Below are 25396 nucleotides of genomic sequence, written 5' to 3'. Positions count from 1 at the left end.
GGTCCGACATGCATAACCACTCTGCTAGTTTCTTATTATATACTTTTGTGCGATGAAAATTCGCAGCTAAATTGCACTTTGCAGGCGAAAGCGAGCGTTTGCCCTTGTTCGTAGCATAAATGACAAATGCTTACAAAGTTTCGCATATGTTTTAACGAAGTTGCAATTTCTTTTTATAGAATATGGTTTCTCAGTACCAGACTCCCTGAGACGACGGAATCAGGTTTTTTTAATTTCGATGTTTAATACTGTATTTCTCAAAACCTATTCAACAACGAAACAAATTTGTTGTCAAATGAACTTTAAATCTGTAAAAACCTTATAATAGGTCAAACGAAATGTCAAGCATTTTATAAAGACGTTATTAACACATGAAGGATAAGTCTCTATTTCAGAAAATCAATTAAATACAATCTTTGATTGATTGCAAAACAAATACAGTCACAAAAACTGTCACACAAAGACTACGGTCATATTTAATTGACAACTGCATATCGTTTAATGACTTTGATTGATTGCATAATCTACATGGTTTGCCATAGGTTGGCGTACACAAAATCTGCGTTTGATCATCATAGATGAACATACAAATACTCTATGGCGTTTATGATTGAATAAAGCATAAAAAAATAAACAATCTTAACGATTGATACAAAATAAGAGTGTTGTTAAGGAAATTAGAGAAAATAGAGGTTCAACAAAGCATAAATTTTACAGAATGAATACAATTTAGGGAAATTGGGACAGATTTTGTCATTTTAAACAGATCCATTTATCTACTTAAACAGTAATAAAAGCATCTTCGAAATGTTAAAGATTTTTTTATTTTATTTTGTTTATTCATTTCAAACTTTAATTCTTCTTATAGGAATCATATTCTTAAACAGATGACTTCTGTAAACTTTTGTAACTTCGTAAAAAAATCTAAATGTTGTAATGACACTACAAATGCTATGAAAAATTCACTATTCAGTAATAATTAAACTTAAAACTAAATAAAAAACACACCACCTAAAGTTTTACTTTATATTTTAAAAATGGTTGTAATAAAATATCATAAATAACATTAAAAACACAGGCATTATTAGTCAAATGTTAGAAAAAATCATACAGAAAATTTTAATGGCAAAACATAAACAATATGTTATTAAAATAGATAAAATTTATCTTCTAAATGTTTTTAAAAGGCTGTTGTGTGAGTTTTTCCAAGCAGTTTTTCGTTCCTCTCAAACTTTACCACATAATTCTACAACTCTACATAAAATAGCAATACTATGACATTATATATCATCAATGTCATGTTATACATCAATCTCCCCTCCGAACTCAATACTCATCTCATGTATTGTGATAAATTGCTTGTTGTGACACACAAATTTGTTGAATTAAAGAAATTGATGGCAGTTGAAGCATTACCTAATACAACCAACTAAACATATTACTTTATAATACCCAGCTCAAGATGTTTAATCACTGACTATCTTCAAATTTCTTCATGATTTTTTTAATAGTAGTCATACAGACAATTCAGTTTGTTTATTTGCTAGCAAACAAGTTCCTTTTTTTTCGATGCATTTTTCCCTTGGCAAGTTCTGCAATTTGAGCTTGTAAAGTAATCTTTTTTGGATCGTTCTGACATGGTTCTAGCTTGCAAGTTTCAAACTAAACCCTTCGCAATAAAAAATTAAATGGGAGCCTGGGACTTGAGCCATTATTTTTGACTCCTCTCCCCTCCTGATGAAGTGGATAGTCCAATGCTCCAAACACGAATACCACATGCCACATGAAATGCAGGCTCGAGGAACAAATTTGTTGAATTTGGAATCATTGAAACGGAGGACGGAAGACATTTCAAGCTATATTTGGCAACTAGAGAACGCTAGAGCCACTCAACCATGATAATTAACTGCCTCATCAGCATTTAAAGTTTCTTATGAAACAAAGACATCACTGAGCCTTTTCCAAGTCAAATATAAACGGATGTTTTGTTTGTGTCTCTAAGGATGATATATGTTCACTTCACTTTCACATCGCCAAATCCAAAAGTATCATAAAATTACTTACATTGTTATGACTATAAAATAATCAGGATTTTAACAATGGGTGTTTCGAGTTCAAAGGAGTACAATGTCAACAATTCTGAGCTCGACAGATTAAGCACAAGAAGTTATGATTTTGAGCTCGACAGATTAAACACATCAAATGAAGACCTACAAGAAATGGAAGCAAAATACGATTACGTTTTAGTTTCTAAAGACATTGACAATGAAGAATTACGTGAAGAACGTGACAGATACGAGGAAAACTTAAGACACAGACGCCTAGACCTTAATTTTGTTAGACCAATAAGCGATGATGTAAGTTGAAACAACTTTAATAGTATGTAGTTTATGTAAACTATCCCTATTATTTAAATATATATATATAGGAAGTTTATATGTGATGATTCTCCGTATAAAACAGTGCTCGATGCCCGAGAGCAGAGCATTTAAATATATCAGCTCAATAAAATTATTTATAAAATCCGGTGAAAATTTATTTTTAAACAATATATATATATATGTATAAAAAATAAAGGTTTCTCCGGATTGTTGTAAAAATTATTTTATTAAGCTTTCGACTCGGTGCTTCGAGCCTTCATCAGAAAGATATAGGAAGTTGTATACAGTTGTTTTTCATTTGTAGACGCTTAGAGCGTCAAATTGCATTAGTGGGTGGATTAATGTGATTGGATGATGTGGAATGCATTGTCATGGGTATTGATGTGTTGTGAATATGATTGGTGTTAATGTTTTTAGTGTGTAATGTTGTAGTTTTGGTGTTGTTTGTTGTTTTTTGTCCTTTTCTTTAGTTGTGAGTATATGATGGATATGTCAATGTGTCTGTTTATTTAAAACAATTATTTGTTTTTTTACAACAATCTGGAGAAAGTTTCATTTTTTATATATTAAATGCCTGGATAACCAATTTTCAAACTTATATATATATATATATGTATACTGTTGAGTATATCTCCCTGTACAGGTGGTCTGTATCATTAAAAACTAGATGGCTCCTTTCAAATAGAAATTCATGATATCGACAATATAGTGCTTTTAAGGAGAGGATCGCAATGATTGAGGAATTAATGCTTCATTATTTTTCTTTACACTGCCTTTTGATTTCTTCTTTTAGACTAAAATGGTTCTTTGTACAACGAATGTTGACAATTAGAAATGTTGTAAGGAGGGGAGAGGGTGTTGTTAAACATTGTGTCTGATGTCAGAGGAGAAAACTCAAACTGTTGTAAGGAGGGGGAGGAGTACATATTGTTAAACATTGTGTCTGACGTCAGAGGAGAAAACTCAACATGTTGTAAGGAGGGGGGAGGGGTACATATTGTTAAACATTGTGTCTGACTTCAGAGGAGAAAACTCAACATGTTGTAAGGAGGGGGGAGGGGTACATATTGTTAAACATTGTGTCTGATATCAGAGGCGAAAACTCAACATGTTGTAAGGAGGGGGGAGGGGTACATATTGTCAAACATTGTGTCTGAAGTCAGAGGAGAAAACTCAAAATGTTATAAGGAGGGGGGGGTACATATTGTTAAACATTGTGTCTGAAGTCAGAGGAGAAAACTCAAAATGGGGGGAGGGGTACATACTGTTAAGCATTGTGTCTGAAGTCAGAGGAGAAAACTTAAAATGCTGTGAGGAGGGGGAGGGTACATATTGTTAAACATTGTGTCTGATGTCAGAGGAGAAAACTCAAAATGTTGTGGGGGAGGGGTACATACTGTTAAGCATTGTGTCTGACGTCAGAGGAGAAAACTCAAAATGCTGGAGGGGGGGAGGGGTACATATTGTTAAACATTGTGTCTGACGTCAGAGGAGAAAACTCAAAATGTTGTAAGGAGGGAGGGGTACATACTGTTAAGCATTGTGTCTGAAGTCAGAGGAGAAAACTCAAAATGTTGTAAGGAGGGGGGGTACATACTGTTAAACATTGTGTCTGAAGTCAGAGGAGAAAACTCAAAATGCTGTGAGGAGGGGGGAGGGGTACATATTGTTAAAAATTGTGTCTGACGTCAGAGAAGAGAACTCAAAATGCTGGGGGAGAGGGGCGCATATTGTTAAATATTGTGTCTGACGTCAGAGGAGAAAACTTAAAATGGCAAAATTTTTATTTCTTGTAGCTCAAGAACATCTGCTTCGTCCTAGTGCACGCTCCGTTAGACCCAGTCCTTTATCAGAAAGCAGAGGACATGAATATTCAAATGCCATTAAAAGACGAAAAATTATTGAATAGGATGGAAGATACCTCCGAAAATGAACAAGAAAATACCAAAAGTAAGCTAAAAAGTTTGTATAAAGACTTCGTACATAAACGCCTAAATCCATTCACAGTAAAGAAACCCGCCGTTCGCACTCAAAATTGGAACACGGCAACTTCCTTTTCAAAATCAAATGTTAAGGCTTTTCAGAAAAAAGACGACAATGGTTTCTTTGAGAATGCTGAAAGAAGTCGAATGGTAAAACGAATTCTACAATTGACATCGTTTAAAGTTGACGAATCAATGGAAGTCATTGAACACTTTGATGATGACACAAGTCGTTATAAAGGTCATGGTATTGAACAGTTGTGTCATAAAGGAGTGTATGAATCTTACTATCCAATGCATGATGGACCTTCAATAATACATAATAATCACGTGGACAACGATCGGCAAAAGTTGCGCGCAGACTGGGCAACATTTTCAAGGTCTTTAAAATACCAACCTTTAGATGCAATCCGTGATTATTTTGGTGTCCGTGTTGGTTTCTACTTTGCATGGCTTGGGTTTTATACAGCTTTTCTGGTTCCTGCAGCTGTTGTGGGTTTGTTGTGCTTTCTTTATGGACTTTGTACTATGAACACAGCACAACCATTGAAAGAGATATGTGATAAAAAGAATGAGAGGTTAGTGATCTTTAATTTGAGAAAGAATGTAGAAAGTGTCAGCTATAGCAGTTAGTAGAATGTATCAGCTATAACAGGTGGTACATAGTGTCTGCTAAAGCTGGTGGTAAATGGTGTCAGCTATAGCTGGTGGTAGATAGTGTCAGTTATAACTGGTGGTAAATAGTGTCAGCTATAACTGGCAGTAAATAGTGTCAGCTATAGCTGGTGGTAGATAGTGTCAGCTTTAGCATATGTAGCAAGTGTCAGCTATAGCTGGTGGTAGATAGTGTCAGCTTTAGCAGATGGTAAAGTGTCAATAGCAGGCTGGTAGCAAAGTAGCTATAGCTGGTGGTAGATAGTGTCAGCTTTAGCAGATAGCAAGTGTCAGTAGCTGGTGGTAGATAGTGTCAGTAGATATAGTAGATAGTGTCAGCTTTAGCAGATGGTAGCAAGTGTCAGCTATAGCTGGTGGTAGATAGTGTCAGCTTTAGCAGATGGTAGCAAGTGTCAGCTATAGCTGGTGGTAGATAGTGTCAGCTTTAGCAGATGGTAGCAAGTGTCAGCTATAGCTGGTGGTAGATAGTGTCAGCTTTAGCAGATGGTAGCAAGTGTCAGCTATAGCTGGTGGTAGATAGTGTCAGCTTTAGCAGATGGTAGCAAGTGTCAACTATAGCTGTTCATTGAGTAAACTTATAGGCATCTTACATCTTTTTAAGATTATTCTACATGTGTCCACAATGTGATCGTCACTGCAGCTACTACAGTCTTACATCAAACTGTCATTACTCCAAACTCGCTCATTTATTTGATAACGAAGCGACCGTATTTTTCTCTGTCTTCATGTCAATATGGGCGACGCTTTTTCTTGAATGTTGGAAACGAACTGAGGCGAAACTGGCTTTTCGATGGAACGTTTACGACTTGCTTAAAGAATACGAGCCATTGCGTCCTGATTTTGTGAGCAAAGTTGAAACAAAGAAAAAAAATCCAGTGACGGACAAAGATGAACCATATTTACCACGAGTATTATCATACGACGCCATCTTGGTGCATTGGCTGTTGTTTTCTTCATGGTGCTTGTTGTTGTCTCAACATTAGTTGGCATCGTTGTCTACAGAGCTAGTGTACTTGCCGCACTTTATGCTAATTCAAGCAATGACATCCGTGAATACGCTGGTGCTTTGACGTCATTCACAGCAGCCTGTATCAATCTGGTGATCATTCAGATTTTGACATTCTTTATCAAAAATCGCCGTTTATTTGACGAACTGGGAGAATCCAAGAACGATGGCCGATTATCACAATAGCTTCACATTAAAATGTACGTCTTTCAGTTCGTGAATACATATTCTCTTCTACGTCGCCTTCTTTCAAACCAATTTGATCAACGGTAATCCCTCAAAGTACAACAGAATCAATGAGCGAAGGATCGAGGAGTGCAATGCAGCTGGTTGTTTGATTGATGTTTGCATACAACTTTTTGTCATCATGATTGGCAAACAAATTCTGGGACTTATCTATGAATTTGTTTTTCCGTACGTAGCTGTAATCTTTTCCTTTTATTGTGTACATGAGAGGATAAATATGATCAATTGTTGTTTTTTTACAAAGCACATTTGAACAATATTAACGTGTTAAGATTAAGTCAAGGATTTACTAGCATCAAAGAAGGGAATGAGTGATGGACGTAGATGGATAAGTAAAGGACATGGTGGGATAAGTGAAGGACATAGTGGGATAAGTGAAGGACATGTAGGGATAAGTGAAGGACATGTAGGGATAAGTGAAGGGCATAGTGGGATAAGTGAAGGTTCTGAAGAACAGAAAGATAAGGGATCTTTTTGTTTTTAGTTGTCTTAAGAAACGCTTATGGTGGGATCGCTCCCGTTCTTTATACAAGAATAAAAAGATACCTCAATGGGAAGATGATTATTGGTTGGAGGAAGAGCCCGAATTTCGCATATTTTACGAATATCTAGATATGGGTGAGGAATGAACAATAATTTTTGTTTACAAACACAACTATCATCACTATAAAAACAAATAACTTTTTCTTTCAGTGATACAGTTTGGTTTTGTGACAATGTTTGTTGCCTCGTTTCCACTGGCTCCTCTCTTTGCCGTCATTAACAATTACGTGGAAATCCGAGCTGACGCCATCAATTTTGTCGTAAATTATCGACGTCGAGTCTCTGAGCAAGTTAAAAATATCGGAATCTGGTTTAAAATCTTAGAAATACTTACGACAATATCTGTTGTCGTAAATTCGTTTGTCATCGCTTTTACGACTGATTTTATACCAAGGTATTTCAATCGTTTTACATTTTAATGAGAATCAATTGGAAAAGTCATTGTTTTTCTTTGCAACAATAAGAATTATCTCTAACCTGGTAGAATTAGTAGAACTTGATCGTCATAATTAAAGCAGATCAAAGTTAAAACACTTTAATTATCAAAAGAGTTTCTATATTTATTTAGGTTTGTGTACGTCCATTACTACAGTGAAAGTGGTTCACTCGAAGGTTATGTAAACAATTCCCTCAGTTATATCAAGATATCAGATTTAGAGAAAGACAGTCTTCCCGAAGATCCTTATAGAAATCTGAACTATACACTACCTTACTGCAGGTAATTGTAACAAAACATTATAAACCATTATATGGTAGCCTCAAATTTTAGCCTTTCTCCATATTAGGAACGCACTATCTATCAGGTATGAAGAGAGCAATTATAACATGTAAAAATATTTTAAAACTTTATTTCACAGATTCAAAGAATATCTGGAACCAAATAAACCATATAACTTCAGTAAACAATATTTCACCGTAATGATGGGTCGTTTCATCTTCATCGTCGTTTTTCAATATTTCATTTTCGTCGTACGATATATCATAAGGCGACTTGTTCCTAAAATATCCAGCTCGTTGCAGGCAAAGATAGCACGAAAAATACACGTTGCGAGATTGTGCTTTCGCAAAGTGCAGTTCAAGCCATGCAAGAGACAATCAAACAGGAATCTGAGCGATGGGGAAACTCGAAGTCGACATTTACAGAGCACTCTGATGGTCAATTGATACGCAGAACCAATTCCAGCAAATTTAAACGCTCGTGTTACGTTTGAGTTTTAACAAAATAGTAAAGTTAAAAAATTCTTTGAAACATTTTTATTATTTTGTCATGTTAGCCGGACTATGTTATTTCTACAAACAAACATAAGATTTCGCCATGGGAAATATTTATATCTTATGTAAGAATGCTTTATTTGAGTCCGACATCACTCAGCTGGTTTTTTATTATATACTTTTCTGCGACGAAAATTCGCAGCTAAATTGCACTTTGCAGGCGAAAGCGATCGTTTGCCTTTGTTCGTAGCATAAATGACAAATGCATACAAAGTTTCGCATATGTTTTAACGAAGTTGCAATTTCTTTTTATAGAATATAGTTTCTCAGTACCAGTCTCCCTGAGACGATGGAATCAGTTTGTTTTAATTTCGATGTTTAATACTGTATTTCTCAAAACTTATTTAACAATGAAACAAATTTGTTGTCAAATGAACTTTAAACCTGTAAAAACCTTATAATAGGTCAAACGAAATGTCAAGCATTTTATAAAGACGTTATTAACACATGGAGGATAAGTCTCTATTTCAGAAAATCAATTAAATACAATCTTTGATTGATTGCAAAACAAATACAGTCACAAAAACTGTCACACAAAGACTACGGTCATATTTAATTGACAACTGCATATCGTTTCACGACTTTGATTGATTACATAATCTACGTGGTTTGCCATAGGTTGGCGTACACAAAATCTGCGTTTGATCATCATACATGAACATACAGATACTCTATGGTGTTTATGGTTGAATAAAGCGTAAAAAAATAAACAATCTTAACGATTGATACAATAAATCTTGAGCACTATGAAAACAGCTACTCGCGGCCTCTTATTATTCACTTTGTCTTGTCACATTGACGAGAAAAAGGTGATTACACTGTGTGTGTTCTCCATGTTGAGATTAATCAGATAAAAAACATTTTAACTCCCGAGACAAACGAAAACGCGATAAAATTTTCTCAAAAACAAGTTTAGTTACATGGAGTATGCGAGACAGCTGCGGCGAGGTTCAAAATAATCACGAAACTCGGTTTTATAGCATCACAACCAAATATGAACTCTACAACCTGTTTAAGTGTGGCGTTAATACTGTTCTTTCAAACAGGTATGTTAAAAATTCCAGGTTTTTAATCGAGTGTAAAGGGATTTTCAATGTATAGATGTCAACTTTACAAGACGCGCGACCGTTCGGAATCTCAGTTTTTATTTCATTTAAACACACAAAAGCTCGAGAATTTAATTTAGAATTTCGTAAAGTTTTGTGTTAAAAAAAAGGTTAAAGCTAATTCATCGTTGTTGAAATTTAAACGGCTTTATACAATAATTTGTCTCTAAATTTTCCCGACAACGAGTGTGGTGGGAAAATATAGTTCACAAAAATTAGTAAAGTTTGGTTGAATATACAAATGTTTGGTAAACAACATTACATACCGAGAATATAGTTGACATGTGCTTCCGACAATCTCATCCAAAATGGCTGGGAATTTATCAAGGAGATTTAATCGAAGTCTGGAATGCTGGAGGAAGATCTAAAACAAAACACGTTGACAATTCAAAACATTCTACACAAATACTTAAATTACGCAAATCACAACACCATATTACATAATTTTAACCAAGCAATTTTGCAATACACAATTTAAGGACTGGTTAGCATTGAAAAAAGATTGTGCTTAGGATACGCTGTAAAATAATCCATAAAAGTTTACAAGAATGAGCCTTCAAATGAGATTAATTCATTTTCAAATACACTACTTATCAATACTTTATTAAACACAAATAGTGAAATTATATGTGCATCGTAAAACATTAAGATAAACTAAACTTTCTTCGTATTTTTTTGATTCGGCGCAATTCATTTTGTCGACCGACAAGACATTGGAAACTGAGCCATCTCCTGCCACCCTCCATTACCTCCTCCAGGGCAATAATATTTTCAAAACTATGATCTTTATTAATTCGTACAATGAATGACAGACTTATTAATGAAATGACCGATAGTTATAAACACGAGGACGCGGCTCGTATTTATGTTATTATCTTTCCTCGCCGTTAAATAACTATGAAAGATGAAAAAAAGTCATTCTTTCATAAAAAAACAACATTACTTAAAAGAAATGCAACAAAAACATTTCACACAGCATAAAAACACATTTGAGTATAGAAAAAAGTATAAAACCATCTTTTGCTCGTATTCTATAGGTTATGTTTACAATGAACACAGCTATTTGCATCGTTACAATTCGCTATATCCACTCTGTGGATATTGGCCGTTTATGGTTCAGTTTAATCCATATACACACATCTGTTGCAAAGGATATGTTCGTCCAGTGCTTGGACTTTGGTTCCTTAACAAATGCTGCGGAACATTGAATTACAACAGACGAAAATACTGGTGTTGCGCGGGAAAATTACGTCGAAATATCTTGGGTCGAGTCACCGCTAGACCAGGTTGCTGTGGGCGCAGAAGTTATAACCCGACAACGCAACGCTGTTGCAATGGAATGGTAACAAGTAGCAATCTTCCTTATTACATTCCTTACTCTTGTTGTGAGCGAAAATCCTTTAATCCTTTCACAAAAACTTGCTGTGGAGGTAAAGTTCAGCCTTTAACAGGAAGTTTTCAACACACTCAATGTTGTGGTACTAATGTTTACAACGAAATGTATGAGAAATGCTGCGCGGGCAAGTGGCAAGACGGAGTCGTCATCAAATTGTGGAAAAACTGCACATACGATAACAACGCGCTCGGTTTTTTATAAAACTTTGTAGCAGCAAAACGAATATGGATATATATATCTAGTTTTACTATTCATTGAAAAAAAAGATTTCATAAAAATGAACAGAACAAAAGCAAAGCCATTAATCAAGAGAACATAACAATAAATTCGAGTAAAAATATGTATCGATGTAACAAAATTTTTGTCCACAAAGATTGAGTTTTTTGACCGGACAGCTTACTGTTTCTGGACCGTTCTGGACTTTAAAGCAAAAACACTGAAAACAAGTTTAAAGTACAGGGTGTTTATGAGTTTAAAGTGAAGACCTTTTACGGGAAAAATTCAAATTTTCCTTGAAACATTCATTATTTCCCGCTAACATTAAATCATTGCTTTACATCAATTGTTGTTTAGTTAAGCGCCATAGTCTGTATAAGAGATTTTAAATCCGACTAAGAACAAAAAAATGTATAAAATGACACACAGTCAGAGATGGTCTTGTTTTGCCAAGTGTAATTCTTTTTAAACTCGAAGTAACTCCAAAAATATTCCGAGATTCCTTAAAAAATTCCGAATTTCCAACTTTCATTTCCAGGCTTCCTCAGAGGGACGAGTCACTGCCACTGCACTCTATATATACATGGATCTTGATCTTTTACATCAAAAATTCGATCATTATCTTTTAGCCGCACCATTCTATTTCTACTAGTAGAGTCTTTAAGCTAAATGGTTTTGGTAGCGATTTTTTTTGATAAAAATACCAAAATACTTCAACTCCTTTAATAAATCGCGATGTTGGAAACGCTGTCTGTTGTCTTTGGAGCGTTGTGTGGTCGTATTCTTGACTTGCAACCATTCTCTTGAGATTTACCAAACAATGTTGCGCGCTAACGTCGCTGGTGCCAACAATAACACTGATAAAATATTCTTTTGTATCAGACGACCAACATGGCTGAATTGCAACTCAAGAATATGAGCAGTGACGCCGGCAAGATATTTTTGAGGGGGTTAGCAAACCTAGAGAAATGGCTTTTACACTGACTTATATATTTTAACTGTACAAATGAAGATAAAGTCTTGAAAATCTTAGAGAAGTGAAGGGGGTGATTTACTCGTCTAGCCGAAGCATTCTGACACAGAAACGTGAAAGGAGCTTGCAATTGAGCGATGATTCTGATATGTTTATACCAAAATTTATTATTATATAGTGATAAAAACTAAACGATCGAATTTCGCACGTTTTCAGCGAGATTCAACGACTCGCACGATTGATAAGGCGTGCAATTCAAAGATATTTCTTGGGTTGCCTGTACCTCGCTCTTTTGTAAGCACAAGCGAGCCACGTGATTTTCTCGTTTGATTTTCACCAGTAAGGATTTGGGAATGTCCGGCACAAGCCAGGCGAGAAGGTCTTTGACCAAAAATACAACATATTGGAACATCAAAACAAAAACTACACGAGCAAGAGTGACGTGAAAGAATTGTTTACTGTATCTGTACGATGGCGAAGCTTCCAGATAATCTTTGAATCTGAAATATTGTATATTTTTTAGTTCTGAGAAAAGTAAATAAAAATTGTTTATTTCCAAATTCCTGGGGAGGGGGACAATTAAATAATAATGTCTAACATCGATCTCGTACATTAACCCAGGGCCTTTTCTTTACAAATGTGGAAAAGGCCCTGGGTACGAGATTGATCAAACAGGCTATATATATCTGAAAGACGAAGTAGTAAAAAAATCAAGTACGTAAACTTTAGAAAAATTTTGCCTAGTTAGTTAAAACCTTCAGGATAATAGGTCAATAAAAACGCAACAGACTTAAGACAATACACTTTTCAAGTTCTGCAGAACTTTGCCCATAAAATATTGTTTCCGTAAGGAGTAACTACTTACCTGCAATATGGTTTTGTATAGTTGAGATGTTTAAATCGATTTAAAGGCATGGCACTAGGTTCTAGATCCGTTATATTTATGTACGAAAGAGAGTTATTGACATAACCTTTTAGCGTACCATCTTCACTGTAACCAAAGATATATACCAATCTAAATAAACAGAGAAGACATGGTTGTCAAAGAAAGCCTCCACCGCTCTCACAAACAAAAAGAGTTCCCTAATCTCCCTCAACGACAGCAAGAGCCCACAACCTCACCCTCACGGGACCTCTCACAGAGACAAAGAGCACTCACCCCCATAGAACCCTCACCTCACCCCACCTACAGAACGAGCCACCCCTTCCCGCTCAACTAATATTAAAAATATTGACAAGAGTGTTGAAAAGCGTTCCATTGACACACTCAAACAAAAGCATAAGTTAAAACAAAACTTACAATATATACTGAAGCAAGAAGAAATAGATTATTTTTCGGAAGTAAATCCACAAAGCTGTCAAATTTTTTCAATTGTAAACACATTGAGAATGTGTACAAGCAAATAAAGTTCTCGACACCAAAAGGAAGACAATTATGTCAATGTACAATTGAAATAAAAAATTCATAACCCTCCCTCCCCCCCTCCCCACACACACACCTACCTTGGTACGAAGTCCGTAGTGAATGCAATAACGAAGGAGTTCACAAGGACAGAAATTTTAGTCAAGATTTCCAGAATTCTAAACCATATTCCAATATTCTTAACTTCCCCGGCAACTGGACGACGAAAATTGACAGCAAAATTGGTCGCATCAGCTCGTAGTTCGAAAATGTTGTTGATTAAGGCAAAGAGAGGAGCCAATGGAAACGAGGCGACAAACATTGTCACAAAACCAAACTGTATCACTGAGAGAGATAACACAGAATTTCTATTTCAACATGTTTGTAAAATTCAAGTCAAAAGCTCTCATTAATGATAAAACCATTGAATTAAAATCCATGGAAGTCTAATAATTTCTTAAAGCCAAATTTACACCCAGATACGCGTGTGTAATCAATCAATTTTCACTCCACGAGAGAATCTCGAAACACTACACATGCGTGTCTGGGTGTAAGACTTGGCTTCAATTATTTGCTTTAGGTAGCGTTCCTTGTATTTTAGTTAAATGGGGATACCTACCCATCTCAAGATATTCGTAAAACATTCTGAAATCTGGTTCAGGATTTAATAAATAATCGGATTCCCATTGTGGCAACTTCCTGTTCTCATCGCTCGGTTTATACCACCATTTATTCCACGAGCGAACCGCTGACCTAGAATAAACACGAGCCTTCATACATGGGAATTTCAAAACGCTCAAACTCGAGTGACATCTTTATAAACAACAAATCGTTAAAAAAGGTAACGGTATAGTACGGTACAATACGGGATACTTACGGATAAAAAAACTCAAGTACAAAACTAAAAATTTGCTTTCCTATCATGATTACAGCCAGTTGTATACACAGATCAGTGAGACAACCGGATGGATCGCAACCTTCGACTCTTCTATCGTTCATACGATGATATTTTGTTGGATTTCCTATAAGCAAGCTACTTTTGAAGAATGCGATGTAGAAGAGCGAGGAGTATGTGTTGACAAACTCAAAGACGTACATTTTAAACGTCAGCAAGTTTTGATATTCTGATTTCGTCCGTGGGTTTTCCCAATCCGTGAGCATAACGGCTAATTTCACGTAGACGAAACTTAAAATTTTAATAAACACAAGATTTATGATTGCTGCAGAAAATGACGTCATCAATTTGGCATTTTGTCTTACGTCATTATTTGAATTTGCATATAATACGGCAAGCACGGATGCCCTGTAAGCGACAATTCCAGCGATGGATGCAACGACGACACATCCCATAAAGAAAATCACTCCCAGGCTTCCCATGATTCTTTTTATCCTCGTCATACTAGGAACATAAGGCTCCAGTTTATCTGTCACAGGATTCTTTCGTTTTGTCCGTACGGAGAAAATGAACTGAGGACGCGGGAGTTCGTACTCATCAATAAAATTATGTACTCCCCATTCGTATCCAAGACGCACTTGCACTCGTTTCCAGTACTCCAGGAAGAGAGTAGCCCATACTGACATAAAAACCGAAAAGAAGACTGTAGCCTCGTTGTCGAATAAATGACTGACCTGAGCAAAATAGCAACTCGTTCTTAGACTCCAAAAACTACAATGACGGTCACATTGTGGACACATATAAAACAGTTGTTCGTTTTTCTCGTCACAAATTTCATTTGCTGGTTCAAACGACTGCAGGCTCACAATACCGTAGAGAAAACATAATAAACCAACAATGGCTGCCGGGACAAGCATTGAAATATAAACACCAAGCCATGCGTAATAGAACCCTATCATACCACCAAAATATCGACGCACGATGTTGATTGGCTGATAGGTAAACATTCTTCGAAAGGAAGACCAATCAGAGCGCAGTTTTTGCCTGTCATTAGCCACGCCATCTTTCTGCTTAGACGGTCCATCATGCAATGGGTATGTAGCGGTGTACGTGCCATCATCACACAAACTCATAATGCCATAATCTTGTTCCTCAGGACCGAATGACGTCATCTGGAGCATGCGATACACCATGCGACTACGGTCAGCGTTATCAAAGAACAACTGTCCATTTTTTAGATTGAAACGAACGACAATTAGCGTAAGTAAATGTGGCTGTCACTGATTTTTCTGCAGGTTCAATATTTATCCGTCGATTCACAAACGGATCTATATTTCGCCAACGAGAGCGAAATCTACGGTAAATGTTCAGCTTTTTCGACTCTTTTAGCATGAACGACGAATGATCGAAGTTTTTGACGGGCATTCTTATCATAAGTTGCTCTGCCACTTCGAACAAAATACTTAATGGTGCGTGAACTTTCACAAAGTGTACATTTTTATCCTAAAAAAGCACAAAAAATGATCAAAAACTACTCTAGTGATTCTGAATGAAATTATTTGCATAAATTTTTGACTTTCTTGCAAAGCCTCCTTCATACACAATGACATAAAAAGTCGAAAATTTACACTGAAATTGTACTTTATCTCTTACTGTCATTTAAATATAGAATTTCAAAAAAGAATGTTGTAAAGAAGTTAATGGCTTTAACCCGGGAGTATCGTTACATGTTTGTGGATGTAGATCGTCCAGGTTAGTAGAGTCCCAGGAGAGACTGATGTTGAAACGTCAGTCAACATCACAGTACAGAAACAAATAGTAATCCCATTCTAGAAATTTTTCGTGTAGCGAATATATCTTATCACGCATTTGATTAGCATAGTGACAGCGGGCAGTCAGTAATCGCATTTTCTGACCAATAGGAGCGCTGAGGTGGCTAGCCGCAGCCGTACAGCACCAAGTTGTACAAAGGAGTGAGACTACTGCATGTTTCTATATTGTGTCAACATCAACAACAACAAACCTTCTTAGGACTTCACTAACCAGGAGCTACATCCACAAACATGTAAAGAATTTTATAATTGTTTTAGACACGCCGGGAAGTCGTGTTTAAAACAAACTATTGCAAATTTAATGCCGGTTGCCATTAAAACTTTAATTTAAACCTATTTCCTGCCAACGCAAACGGAAAGAATTTCAAACGTAACTAATCGATAGAAATTTCCAGGAAAAATAAAAAGCTGTAGACAACAGTTGACAGTAACGTTTAATAATATATTCAAATAGTTCAAAGTTTAACAAATTATCGCAGTATGGGTTTGATAGATAGAAATCACGTCAATAATACCAAAAATAAGATAAATTCCTCAAGTAAGTCTTGGTTTCAACTTACAGAAGTATTGTAAGTGTACACTCATTTCAAATATGTAAAAATAATTTATATCGATAAAAATAATTCATCAAAATAGATTATGAATATCAAAACAAACCTGCAAAGAGGTATCTTTTTCGAGTTCCAATCCAAACTGTTCCACGAGATTTTCTTCGTAGATTCTTCGTTTATGAGCTTTTTTCTGCTGTTCGCTCCCTTTGTTTTCGTACACCAAAACAAAATCAATTTTTTTCTTTCCATCGCGAAAGTACAACGTTTCACAATATCGATTATTTTCCTGTTGGTTACTGTGCTCAAGCAGGCGAATGTTTTCACGATTTGAGCTTTGATGACTGCTTGTGTTTTCAAACTCAAATTTACTACCCAAGTTAGACATATTTCCACCTGGTGTAAAAATGTCGTTGGAATTCATATCGAAGCACTTGTTGCTATAATCAGTTCACTTCTGCCAGGTGTAAATATGTAACCTCGACGACGCCCGCAATTCACCTGCAAGAGTACATCAATAATTAGTTGTGGTATGTGTGGTATAAGGGGGTGGGGGTAGGAAATGCGGTATCTCGCGCCTTGCGATATGTTTGACAGATTTTGCGATTAGTAGTTGAGTCTAAATTGAACTATTTTTCTCCAACGAAAATTGCATGCAGTTTTCGAATTTCGTCAAAACGAATTTTGGATTTCATTTTTCAAATGCGGTTTTTTAATTTAAGTGGAAAACAAATGGTTGAACAGTACACGCAATATATTGCCCCCCCAATCATCGAGCTGTTTGGTTGCATGTTTAGGCTTATTTAAAGTCGCTTCCTATCACGTTTCGTAGGCAACTATAGCGACATGACGTTTATGAAATCGACTTAAACAGCCGTCAAAGATAACCAGCGAAGAGCACACAAATTTAAAAAGATAAAATCAAATTAAATTAAATTCCAATGACTAATCTACAACACGTTAGCAAATAGCAATTTCTATGACGGTTCAATGAGTACAGTCGTCATAAATAGATTTACACAATCACAGTAAACAAATCTAGTCGAAACAGTTTTTCCGATAGTCAACATAATCTTTTTTTTAAGACGGAAAACAAATATCATGCTTTGATGATTTTGAATATTGATTGTTGAACAAACCATTCTCAAAAAATTCTTAATATTACAATCCGACAAAAACAACAAAAAATTACGATAAAAAGAAGATAAAATTTAAACGTAAACCAACCTCGTCTTTTCATTCTTCATTGTCTCCAAAATTTGCTTACTCTCAGAGCAAAGGCTCAGGCTGTCTTATAAACTGTGATTACAAAGTCTAGGTTAGTCGATGAATCGGGCAATCGTTGACAAATTGTTGAAATGTGATCTGTATAATTCTATTGTATCATTCGAGTACAGAGCAGCGGGAGTCACTGGAGTGCAACTTTGATTTCCTTCGTAACAAAGAAAGCTTGCAATAAAGAAACATGGTTTCAGAGTTCAGACTTTAAGCTAACAGTTATTATTCACAGAAAGCGTTTCTCTGAAACATTGAAGTTCAAAGATTTTACTCGTTAATTTGTGGGCAACAATTGTAAATATTTAATGCAATAACATGGTTACCTCGCGAACTTTTGTTGTCACAGTGACGTTGACTGACGTATTTCCCTCAATCACAGGATGGGAGAGATTTAGTTCTAAATAACCCTCATCAATAAATTCATTAGGGGATGTTTGGATCAAATATCCATTATCAATATTAAACGATACGCTTTGTTTCCAAATTTCATTATCGTTGCTTGAAAAAATTGCGTCAGCTAACTCAATTTGCACCTTGAATCATTTTCAACTCTGATGAATGAAAAGGTCAATAACATATGGTGTCGTCGGCAAGTCAATTGAGTCCACACTGCTTTGAGGCGAAGTTAAGCAAGTCAAAAGGCCTCTTGTTCGACTGTTTCATCGTCAAACTCGAGACACCAGTAAATCTTTCGCCATTTCGTTAAATCGTTCAAACTCTTACAATTCTCCGGTCATTTCTGCTCCACATTTTATGACGTTGTGTGGTAAAAGAAATCGTCTTTACCTCATGTCGGCAACTTCCTGTTCACTAACTTGCAAAACGCAGTGATCAGCCATCAGCAAACCACAACAATAATTGAACTACCATACGTATTCGCGAAGTAAATTCATGCACAGGTTCACTGAACCAAGTCAAAAAAAGAACTCACAACTCAATAGCTTGATGAATTTCTTTAGTCTATCTCGGACCATGAACGATATACGCTTTGAACACCATCGAAATTTGTCAATTTTCATATCCGAGTACACAAAATTTTATAAAAGTATTGTCAAACGGAAGAGACTAATGCATTGATTAATCGCTCCGCAAGCATGTTTTTACAAGTAAAGGCATGTTTTCAGGGATATTCGTGATTAAATATTCCCTTAAGCCTCGAGAGGTTTAGTAGAGCTTCCTCGGGTCGCATCCTTAAATTTCTACTAAACCTCCCTCTTTTTTGCGGGACATTTAATCACTATTATCCCCTGAAAGCATGCGTTTACTTATAATAATTTGTGTTGAGTTTTCAAGGACATAAAAAAATGACAAAGTCAAAAATCTCCATTGGAGAATTTTTGTAGTGTGTGGTAATACCATAGAAACTAAAGAACAGCTTGCGCAGGGCAGAGGCGAAACTTGCACATTTGTGTGTGTGTTGTGGAGAGGGGGTAAGGTTGGGGGTGAAAATGTCCTTCAAGAATACGAAAGACCACGCAGTTATGTGACAGCACTTTTTAACAGGTTTAATAGATATATAGCAGACGTCAAATAATGGCTTAGAAGAAGTCCTGAAGCTTGTTATTGACATCCCTATGTAGGATAGCGTGGAGAGGCCGAAATCTCCAACCGAAACGTTAACATGCAACGCTCTAATGTCTTTCGACTAATAGGATATCGGGAGGCATGGACCGAAAACGGGATTTTTTGTTTAGAAAATTTGCCTTTTTTTTATAAATTAACTCTTCATTACCTCGCTCAGTCACAAATTTTCAGATATATTCTCTGCGCATGCGCAGTCTGCTCCCAAGTTCAGGGTCATGGCAACGACCAACTGCATCTACTAGCACCAATTTTGAAGTAAATAGCATGCTTAGTAGCAATTTAATAGAGAAATCATCTGCGCATGAGCTAGGGCATGCGCAGTCCACTCGACCAATTGTTCATAGTCATGGCAACGACTAACTACATGTACTTGCACTACATGTGTGGCAATTAGCTCACTTAGTCGCAACTTATCAAATATATATATATAAAGCTAATATTAGGGATAGTAGATGTCAACTAGCAGTGGAAGCTGGGTGCGATTAGGTATGCAGTGGCTTAGGGGCCCACACTTCGGTGGCGACCGCACTCTCCCTGCGTACCCTGAGCAAAGCCTATCGCAGGTGATCTCGGGGTCTGATGGGCGGAAGCTTGCTATTGCACCTCCCAAGTAGGATAGCGTGGAGGGGCCGAAATCTCCTACCAAAACGTTAACATGCGGCGTTCTAGTGCCTTACATATAAGAAGGTATCGGGAAGCATGGACCGAAAACGGGTTTTTGCTTTCAAATCTTATCTTTTTTTTTTACAAGAGTTCTTATCATAAAAGTAACTAGAACATCCAAGGATACTGCAAAGGTTAAAACAACTCCTTCCTTTTGACTACACATAGCTAAATAAGCGAACTTTAAACATGTTTGATAGGTTAATATCTTTCACAATTCAAACCTCCCGTTTACTGTTTCATGTATGATAAGAAAAACTGCAAACCATCCATGATCCATGGACTTCAAGGCAAAGAAGAATTATCTGCTTCCTTTGTATGATAACAGTAAGTCATTTGTATGGTTAATGTCATGAAATTTTAAATCATTTGCATCTCCATGCATGTCACAGTAAAAATCACCGTCTAGGAATTTTGCTACGTTGTAAATTCAGAGAAAGTTCACACAACAGCTCGAAATAAAAACTGGAAGAGGTCTGCGTTCATCATTTGATATATAAGTAGTGTCTTTATTTCATAGAAAAACCAAATATTTTAACCAGACGGTCTTTCTTCGTTTTCCTTCAATAACTGGGCATACTGCTTAAGAATACTTCACAATAACTGGAGGCAGTGTGCCCCCTAGGACGGAAAGTTGTTGAGTCGATGCCTGTTGGTGTCCCCCCTGAACGCTGACGTCACGCTCTATCTCTATGGTTACAAGCAGTAACGTTTCGTTTGTCACGTGGTTTGGTCAACCAAACTTTTCTCACAACACTAATTACTTTATTCACATATAATGATGCAAAGAACATTTCAAAGCTGTTGGAAAGTTTGAACATTAATGACGATAACGTTCGGTTTCACGCGATTCGCGAAATGAATTTTCGTTCACGACCTTATTTAATTTTTCTAAAAATTGCACAAAAATTAGCTTTTCATCATTTTCATATTCCATGAATAACTGCAGAAATTTTGTCGTTTTAGATCTCATTGTATCCATAATCATCCAATGTTTCCCCTTCATGCTCTAATATATCCGAGTCTAACATTATGTCTCCTAGGCCACTGACCTGTGATGTTGCGGGCTCATCAATAGGAAGATTAACTGGTTGGATAGATATTGCTTGGGTTTTTTGATTTTCAGTTGTTTTTGAGCAAACCTTCCTACTGTGTTTAACTTTTTTTGTTTTGAGAAGTTTTTCACGCGGTTTATCTTTTGTATATTGTTTCATTTCTTTGTCATAACGAGCTTTGTCCCGTTCATACATCTTGTAATATACCTTGAAAGAGGAAAAGAAACATTTCTGATTGTCTGAGCAACTGAAGGGCCAAAGCAATTTCCCCCCCCTGACCATTTCCTAAAATGTAACACACACATATATAAAACATCCAGACAAAATCTTGTGTGAGCAAACCATATCTCTTTAAAAATTTGTTTTTTTTTGTTGAAAATAGAGAGGTATTTATATAGCATGAACAAACTAGAACGTTTGCTATGAAATTGGATTCCTTGTCCATACAAAACAAAAATTTATGAACTAACCTTCTTTCCTTCAGCCCCCAACATATTCCATTCCTTAGCAAGATGCTTTGTCAATTCATGATGAGCAACATCCTTAGGTTCATCATGCATTGAGTTGCGTTGCTGTTGACAAAACATAAAGAAAGCATTTGCTGGTTTCTTCGGAGCATCTGGATCCAATTTTTGGTGAGGTTTTCCTTTGCCCTTTCTTGACAAAGTCTTCTTTATGTGAATGTTTGGATCATCATATGATGCATTAATGTCATTTATCATTTGTAACTGTGAAAAAAATGTTTTGGAATCATCAATGGCAGCCGGCTACAAGTAATAGGAAGTATTTACCAAGAGATAAACTCTTTAGTTTTCAAATGATATGTTTTTCATTACACAATAATCAGATATGATCGAGTGCTCTTTAAATAAAAATTGCAATTTGAAATTGCACTTATAAAACACTAGGAATTTAATAAAATTATTGAAGTCTCACTGCCATTTCAAACATATGCAAGTGCAACAGCAGATTTTCTCCATGTTGTACCATACATTAAACAATGTTCAATGATTGAATCCAATTCCCCAAGATAAAAAATGCAATTTCCATTGGCAATTTAGGTAATAACTTGCATCTACTGTTTTGCATGAATTTACTTGAATGATTTAGGAATAAAGTTATTGAAATAACAAAGCAAAGTTTCCTCATCAACAATAGCCACACTTTGTCCTATTTCTGTCAAAATTTGGTGGGAAGAGGAAAGAAAAAGGATTGCTTCCTCTACCTCAAATATGTCCATGACTTAAAGGTCAAATATTCAACTAATATTCTTTAACAAAGAATCTCCCTTCAATGTCGATTTTTTGTATTTTTTTCAACAAAAGAATTCTGAAATCCTACCAAGTATTCGGGCTTTGCCTTCTCATAATCAATGCCCAATTCATCGCATTTCTTTAAAAGAAAACTGTAGAAAAAAACAAGGGCTGGTTTGAGTAATGCAATCGAGTAAAATGAAACAGTTCAGCGGCGGGAATGAAAATGCAAACCTTCTTTCTTTTCTAGTTCTTTTCAAGTGCCTCCGTACACAGCATAGTCGGTTTTTCAGCTTCTCGTTTTCCTGTTGAAGTTATTTAGAAAACTTTAGCTTATTTTTAACTTGTTTACAACGAAAAAACATTACTAATCATAAGCAGTCTTTCTCAGAATTAATTTCTTACCAATTCTACAGTTTTCACACGAGTTTGAAGCGCTTCAAATTTTCTTTTCCAAAGACTTTCGCCATTTTGCTCCGCCATCATGGCGGGCGATATGAAATTGAACACAACTTTACGCACAGTTCCAATATGAAGCAATAATTACAGTGTTGAGACGACACTGTTAATTTTAGCTTCTCAAAGATGTTTTATCGGCAATAACAGCAAAAAATAGTGAACACGCTTGATTCAAACTCAACAAACTTGTGTCCTGCTTTGCTCGTATTGTTTTAAAATATGATATTCAGCTAGCGTTACAAAAACTCGATTGTTATTGGATAAATTGAGCAGTTTTGTCATAATCATTATGTTATCACTAGAAAACATCGGTCAACATCATATTTCTAGGGTATCATGTGTACTGTATTTGGCGACTTAAATGGACCACAGAAATTGTTGTAAACACAACAATTGATTGAAATGATGTCTAAAGCAGTATTTTACCAATTATTAGCATCAAACGCAAGAAAACGAGCCTTCCTACTATATAGTAGAGTACCTTACAGATGCCTAAACACCGACTATATTACCTCTGAAGGTGGTATTTCCATGAGAGATTATACACCAGAGAAAGTTAGGAATTTTTCAATTGTTGCGCATATCGATCATGGCAAAAGTACATTAGCAGACAGACTGCTCGAGACAACTGGAACCATTGCGAAGACACCAAAAAACAAACAAGTCTTGGATAAACTTCAGGTGGAAAGAAACCGCGGTATCACTGTAAAAGCACAAACTGCTTCCCTGTTTTATGAATATCAATGTAATAAGTATCTTCTTAATCTCGTTGATACTCCAGGTCATGTTGATTTCAGTTATGAAGTCTCGCGATCTCTTACGGCTTGTCAAGGCGTCATACTCCTTGTTGATGCAACCAAAGGTGTTCAAGCGCAAACTATCGCTAACTACGACAAGGCATTTGATGCAAACTTAACAATAATTCCTGTTATAAATAAGATAGATGTTGCATCTTCTAGAGCTAAAGACGTTTCACAACAAATTGAAAGTGTATTTGGAATAAAAAAGGATGAGATAATCCACATTTCTGCAAAAGAAGGTTGGGGGATTGATAGTTTGCTTGGGACAATCATAGAAAGGCTCCCTTGTCCATTGGATAAGTCTGAGCTACCTCTGAGTTGCCAAGTGATAGACTTATGGTTTGATAATTACCGTGGTATAATATTGTTAGTAGCTGTCACTCAAGGAAAGATAAAAAAAGGCGACAGTGTTATGATATCAACAAAAAAATATGAAGTCCTTGATGTAGGAATCTTGCATCCTGATGAGACAACAACTGGAGTGTTATGTGTTGGACATATTGGTTATATAGTGACAGGAATGAAGGCTTTTAATGAAGTGAAGATTGGTGAAATGCTGACTCAAGTTGGTCATACCATGCCAACAATGAACAATTTTGTCCTACGAAATCAATGGTTTATGCAGGTTTCTACCCTATGAACCAATCAGATTTTCTCAATCTACGTAACGCTGTTGAAAAACTAACATTGAATGATGCTAGTGTTAGTGTTTCTTATGATAGCAGTGTTGCTTTAGGTCAAGGTCTAAGACTTGGATTCCTAGGTGTGCTTCATATGGAAGTGTTTGGTGAAAGATTACAACATGAATACGAAATGCCAGTTGTGGTAACCTCTCCCAGTGTTCCTTACAAAGCAATACTAAAAGGACAGAAACCCAAGGAAATTTATATTGTGAATGCAGCCGAATTTCCAGACATCTCTAAGGTGGAAATGTTTTTAGAACCGATGGTACTAGGAACAATAATTTTACCCGAGATTTACTTAGGAAAAGTACTTAGTCTTTGTCAGAAATGCAGAGGGAAGCAAGAGGATATGGTTTACATTGATCAATCGCGTCTTATGCTAAAGTATACTTTCTCATTGAGTGAAATAATTTTAGATTTCTATGACCAATTGAAGAGTTGCACTTCAGGTTATGCCAGTTTTGACTACAATGATGCAGGCTATGAACCCACAAGATTGGTGAAGTTGGAGATTTTATAAATGGCGATGTTGTTGATGAGCTGAGTACAGTGGTACATGTGGATAAATCAGTACAGTTAGGGAAATCCATGTGCGAGGCTACAACAACTGTTATCTAGGCAATTGTTCGAGGTGGCTATCCAAGCTAAAGTTGGTGGAAAGATTATTGCACGTCAGAGTCTCAAAGCTCTTAGAAAGGATGTAACTGCAAAATTGTACGGTGGGGATATGACAAGAAGACGCAAGCTTCTTGATCAACAAAACATGGTAAAAGAAGATGAGAAAACTTGGGAAGATTGATGTTCCTCAAGAGGTCTTTCAGTCTTTATTTAGGAAATAACTGATGTAAAACTATAGCAATTACCAAATGAACTATGAAAAATGGTGCAATCTAAAAAATTTACATCTAGACCGTGATTTTCTGTTACTTTTTACTATCTCGTTTTCAGTTTTCACTTATCATCTCGCGTGAATTCTGACTGCGTGGAATTCCACGCAGACAAATCTCGCATGAATCAAAGCATCGAGAAGTCGACGACAACAATTTATTTATTTTTATTACGCTAAAATTTCTCGATAAGTAATTCCTTTGAAACATGACAACTTCTGCCATAATGATTTTAAGTCGCTTGCGAAGTTCAAGACCGCC

General features: G+C 36.1%; 5 protein-coding genes across 6 annotated transcripts; 3 read left to right on the top strand and 2 right to left on the bottom strand.

Moving 5' to 3' along the window:
* The first annotated feature begins 1758 nt into the window (after positions 1-1758).
* Positions 1759-8551, top strand: LOC124447981 (anoctamin-2-like). The gene is given in 8 exon segments (XM_046998987.1): positions 1759-2357; positions 4178-4941; positions 5640-6020; positions 6162-6458; positions 6775-6908; positions 6984-7227; positions 7402-7551; positions 7691-8551. Coding segments are annotated over 8 exon segments (2535 nt in total). The 5' UTR covers positions 1759-2099; the 3' UTR covers positions 7998-8551.
* Positions 8552-8982: 431 nt separating this feature from the next.
* LOC124447864 (galaxin-like) lies at positions 8983-10945 on the top strand. The gene is made up of 2 exons (XM_046998863.1): positions 8983-9151; positions 10249-10945. Exons 1-2 carry the CDS (start codon positions 9100-9102, stop codon positions 10806-10808), a joined length of 612 nt encoding a protein of 203 aa, XP_046854819.1. The 5' UTR covers positions 8983-9099; the 3' UTR covers positions 10809-10945.
* Positions 10946-11054: 109 nt separating this feature from the next.
* On the bottom strand, positions 11055-17961 carry LOC124447852 (anoctamin-4-like). 2 transcript variants are annotated; one of them, XM_046998840.1, is made up of 7 exons: positions 17701-17961; positions 16583-16974; positions 14076-15596; positions 13818-13951; positions 13300-13543; positions 12662-12811; positions 11055-12296 (listed from the first exon to the last, which is right to left on the bottom strand). In XM_046998840.1, the coding sequence occupies exons 3-7, from the start codon at positions 15284-15286 to the stop codon at positions 11984-11986; spliced, it is 2052 nt and encodes a 683-aa protein (XP_046854796.1). In that variant the 5' UTR covers positions 15287-15596; positions 16583-16974; positions 17701-17961; the 3' UTR covers positions 11055-11983. The 2 variants fall into 2 exon arrangements, with proteins under 2 accessions (XP_046854796.1, XP_046854797.1); XM_046998841.1 differs by having other exon boundaries at positions 12074-12296; positions 12768-12811.
* Positions 17962-20122: 2161 nt separating this feature from the next.
* LOC124447861 (high mobility group protein B1-like) lies at positions 20123-23016 on the bottom strand. Its single transcript, XM_046998860.1, has 5 exons — positions 22712-23016; positions 22541-22611; positions 22395-22458; positions 21524-21781; positions 20123-21260 (listed from the first exon to the last, which is right to left on the bottom strand). Exons 1-5 carry the CDS (start codon positions 22790-22792, stop codon positions 20961-20963), a joined length of 774 nt encoding a protein of 257 aa, XP_046854816.1. The 5' UTR covers positions 22793-23016; the 3' UTR covers positions 20123-20960.
* Positions 23017-23081: 65 nt separating this feature from the next.
* LOC124447853 (translation factor GUF1, mitochondrial-like) lies at positions 23082-25156 on the top strand. The gene is given in 4 exon segments (XM_046998842.1): positions 23082-24161; positions 24164-24760; positions 24763-24838; positions 24840-25156. Coding segments are annotated over 4 exon segments (1875 nt in total). The 5' UTR covers positions 23082-23167; the 3' UTR covers positions 25048-25156.
* The last annotated feature ends 240 nt before the right edge of the window (positions 25157-25396 follow it).

The sequence above is a fragment of the Xenia sp. Carnegie-2017 genome, unplaced genomic scaffold, assembly GCF_021976095.1.
Source record: "Xenia sp. Carnegie-2017 unplaced genomic scaffold, XeniaSp_v1 HiC_scaffold_23, whole genome shotgun sequence".
In the NCBI taxonomy this organism is placed as follows: domain Eukaryota; kingdom Metazoa; phylum Cnidaria; class Anthozoa; order Malacalcyonacea; family Xeniidae; genus Xenia; species Xenia sp. Carnegie-2017.
Note: the sequence above shows the minus strand (reverse complement) of the source record. Positions and strands in the feature narration are given on the sequence as shown.

Coding starts and splice junctions, on each gene's coding strand:
- LOC124447861 (XM_046998860.1), bottom strand. CDS start 22,792: ATGATGGCGGAGCAAAATGGCGAAAGTCTTTGGAAAAGAAAATTTGAA. Junction 22,612..22,711: donor GTGTGAAAACTGTAGAATTG/GTAAGAAATTAA, acceptor TAACTTCAACAG/GAAAACGAGAAGCTGAAAAA. Junction 21,782..22,394: donor AGGCAAAGCCCGAATACTTG/GTAGGATTTCAG, acceptor TTTTTTTCACAG/TTACAAATGATAAATGACAT.
- LOC124447864 (XM_046998863.1), top strand. CDS start 9,100: ATGAACTCTACAACCTGTTTAAGTGTGGCGTTAATACTGTTCTTTCAA. Junction 9,152..10,248: donor AATACTGTTCTTTCAAACAG/GTATGTTAAAAA, acceptor CGTATTCTATAG/GTTATGTTTACAATGAACAC.
- LOC124447852 (XM_046998840.1), bottom strand. CDS start 15,286: ATGGTGTATCGCATGCTCCAGATGACGTCATTCGGTCCTGAGGAACAA. Junction 12,812..13,299: donor ACTACGGACTTCGTACCAAG/GTAGGTGTGTGT, acceptor CTGTTTATTTAG/ATTGGTATATATCTTTGGTT. Junction 12,297..12,661: donor TATACAAAACCATATTGCAG/GTAAGTAGTTAC, acceptor ACAATATTTCAG/ATTCAAAGATTATCTGGAAG.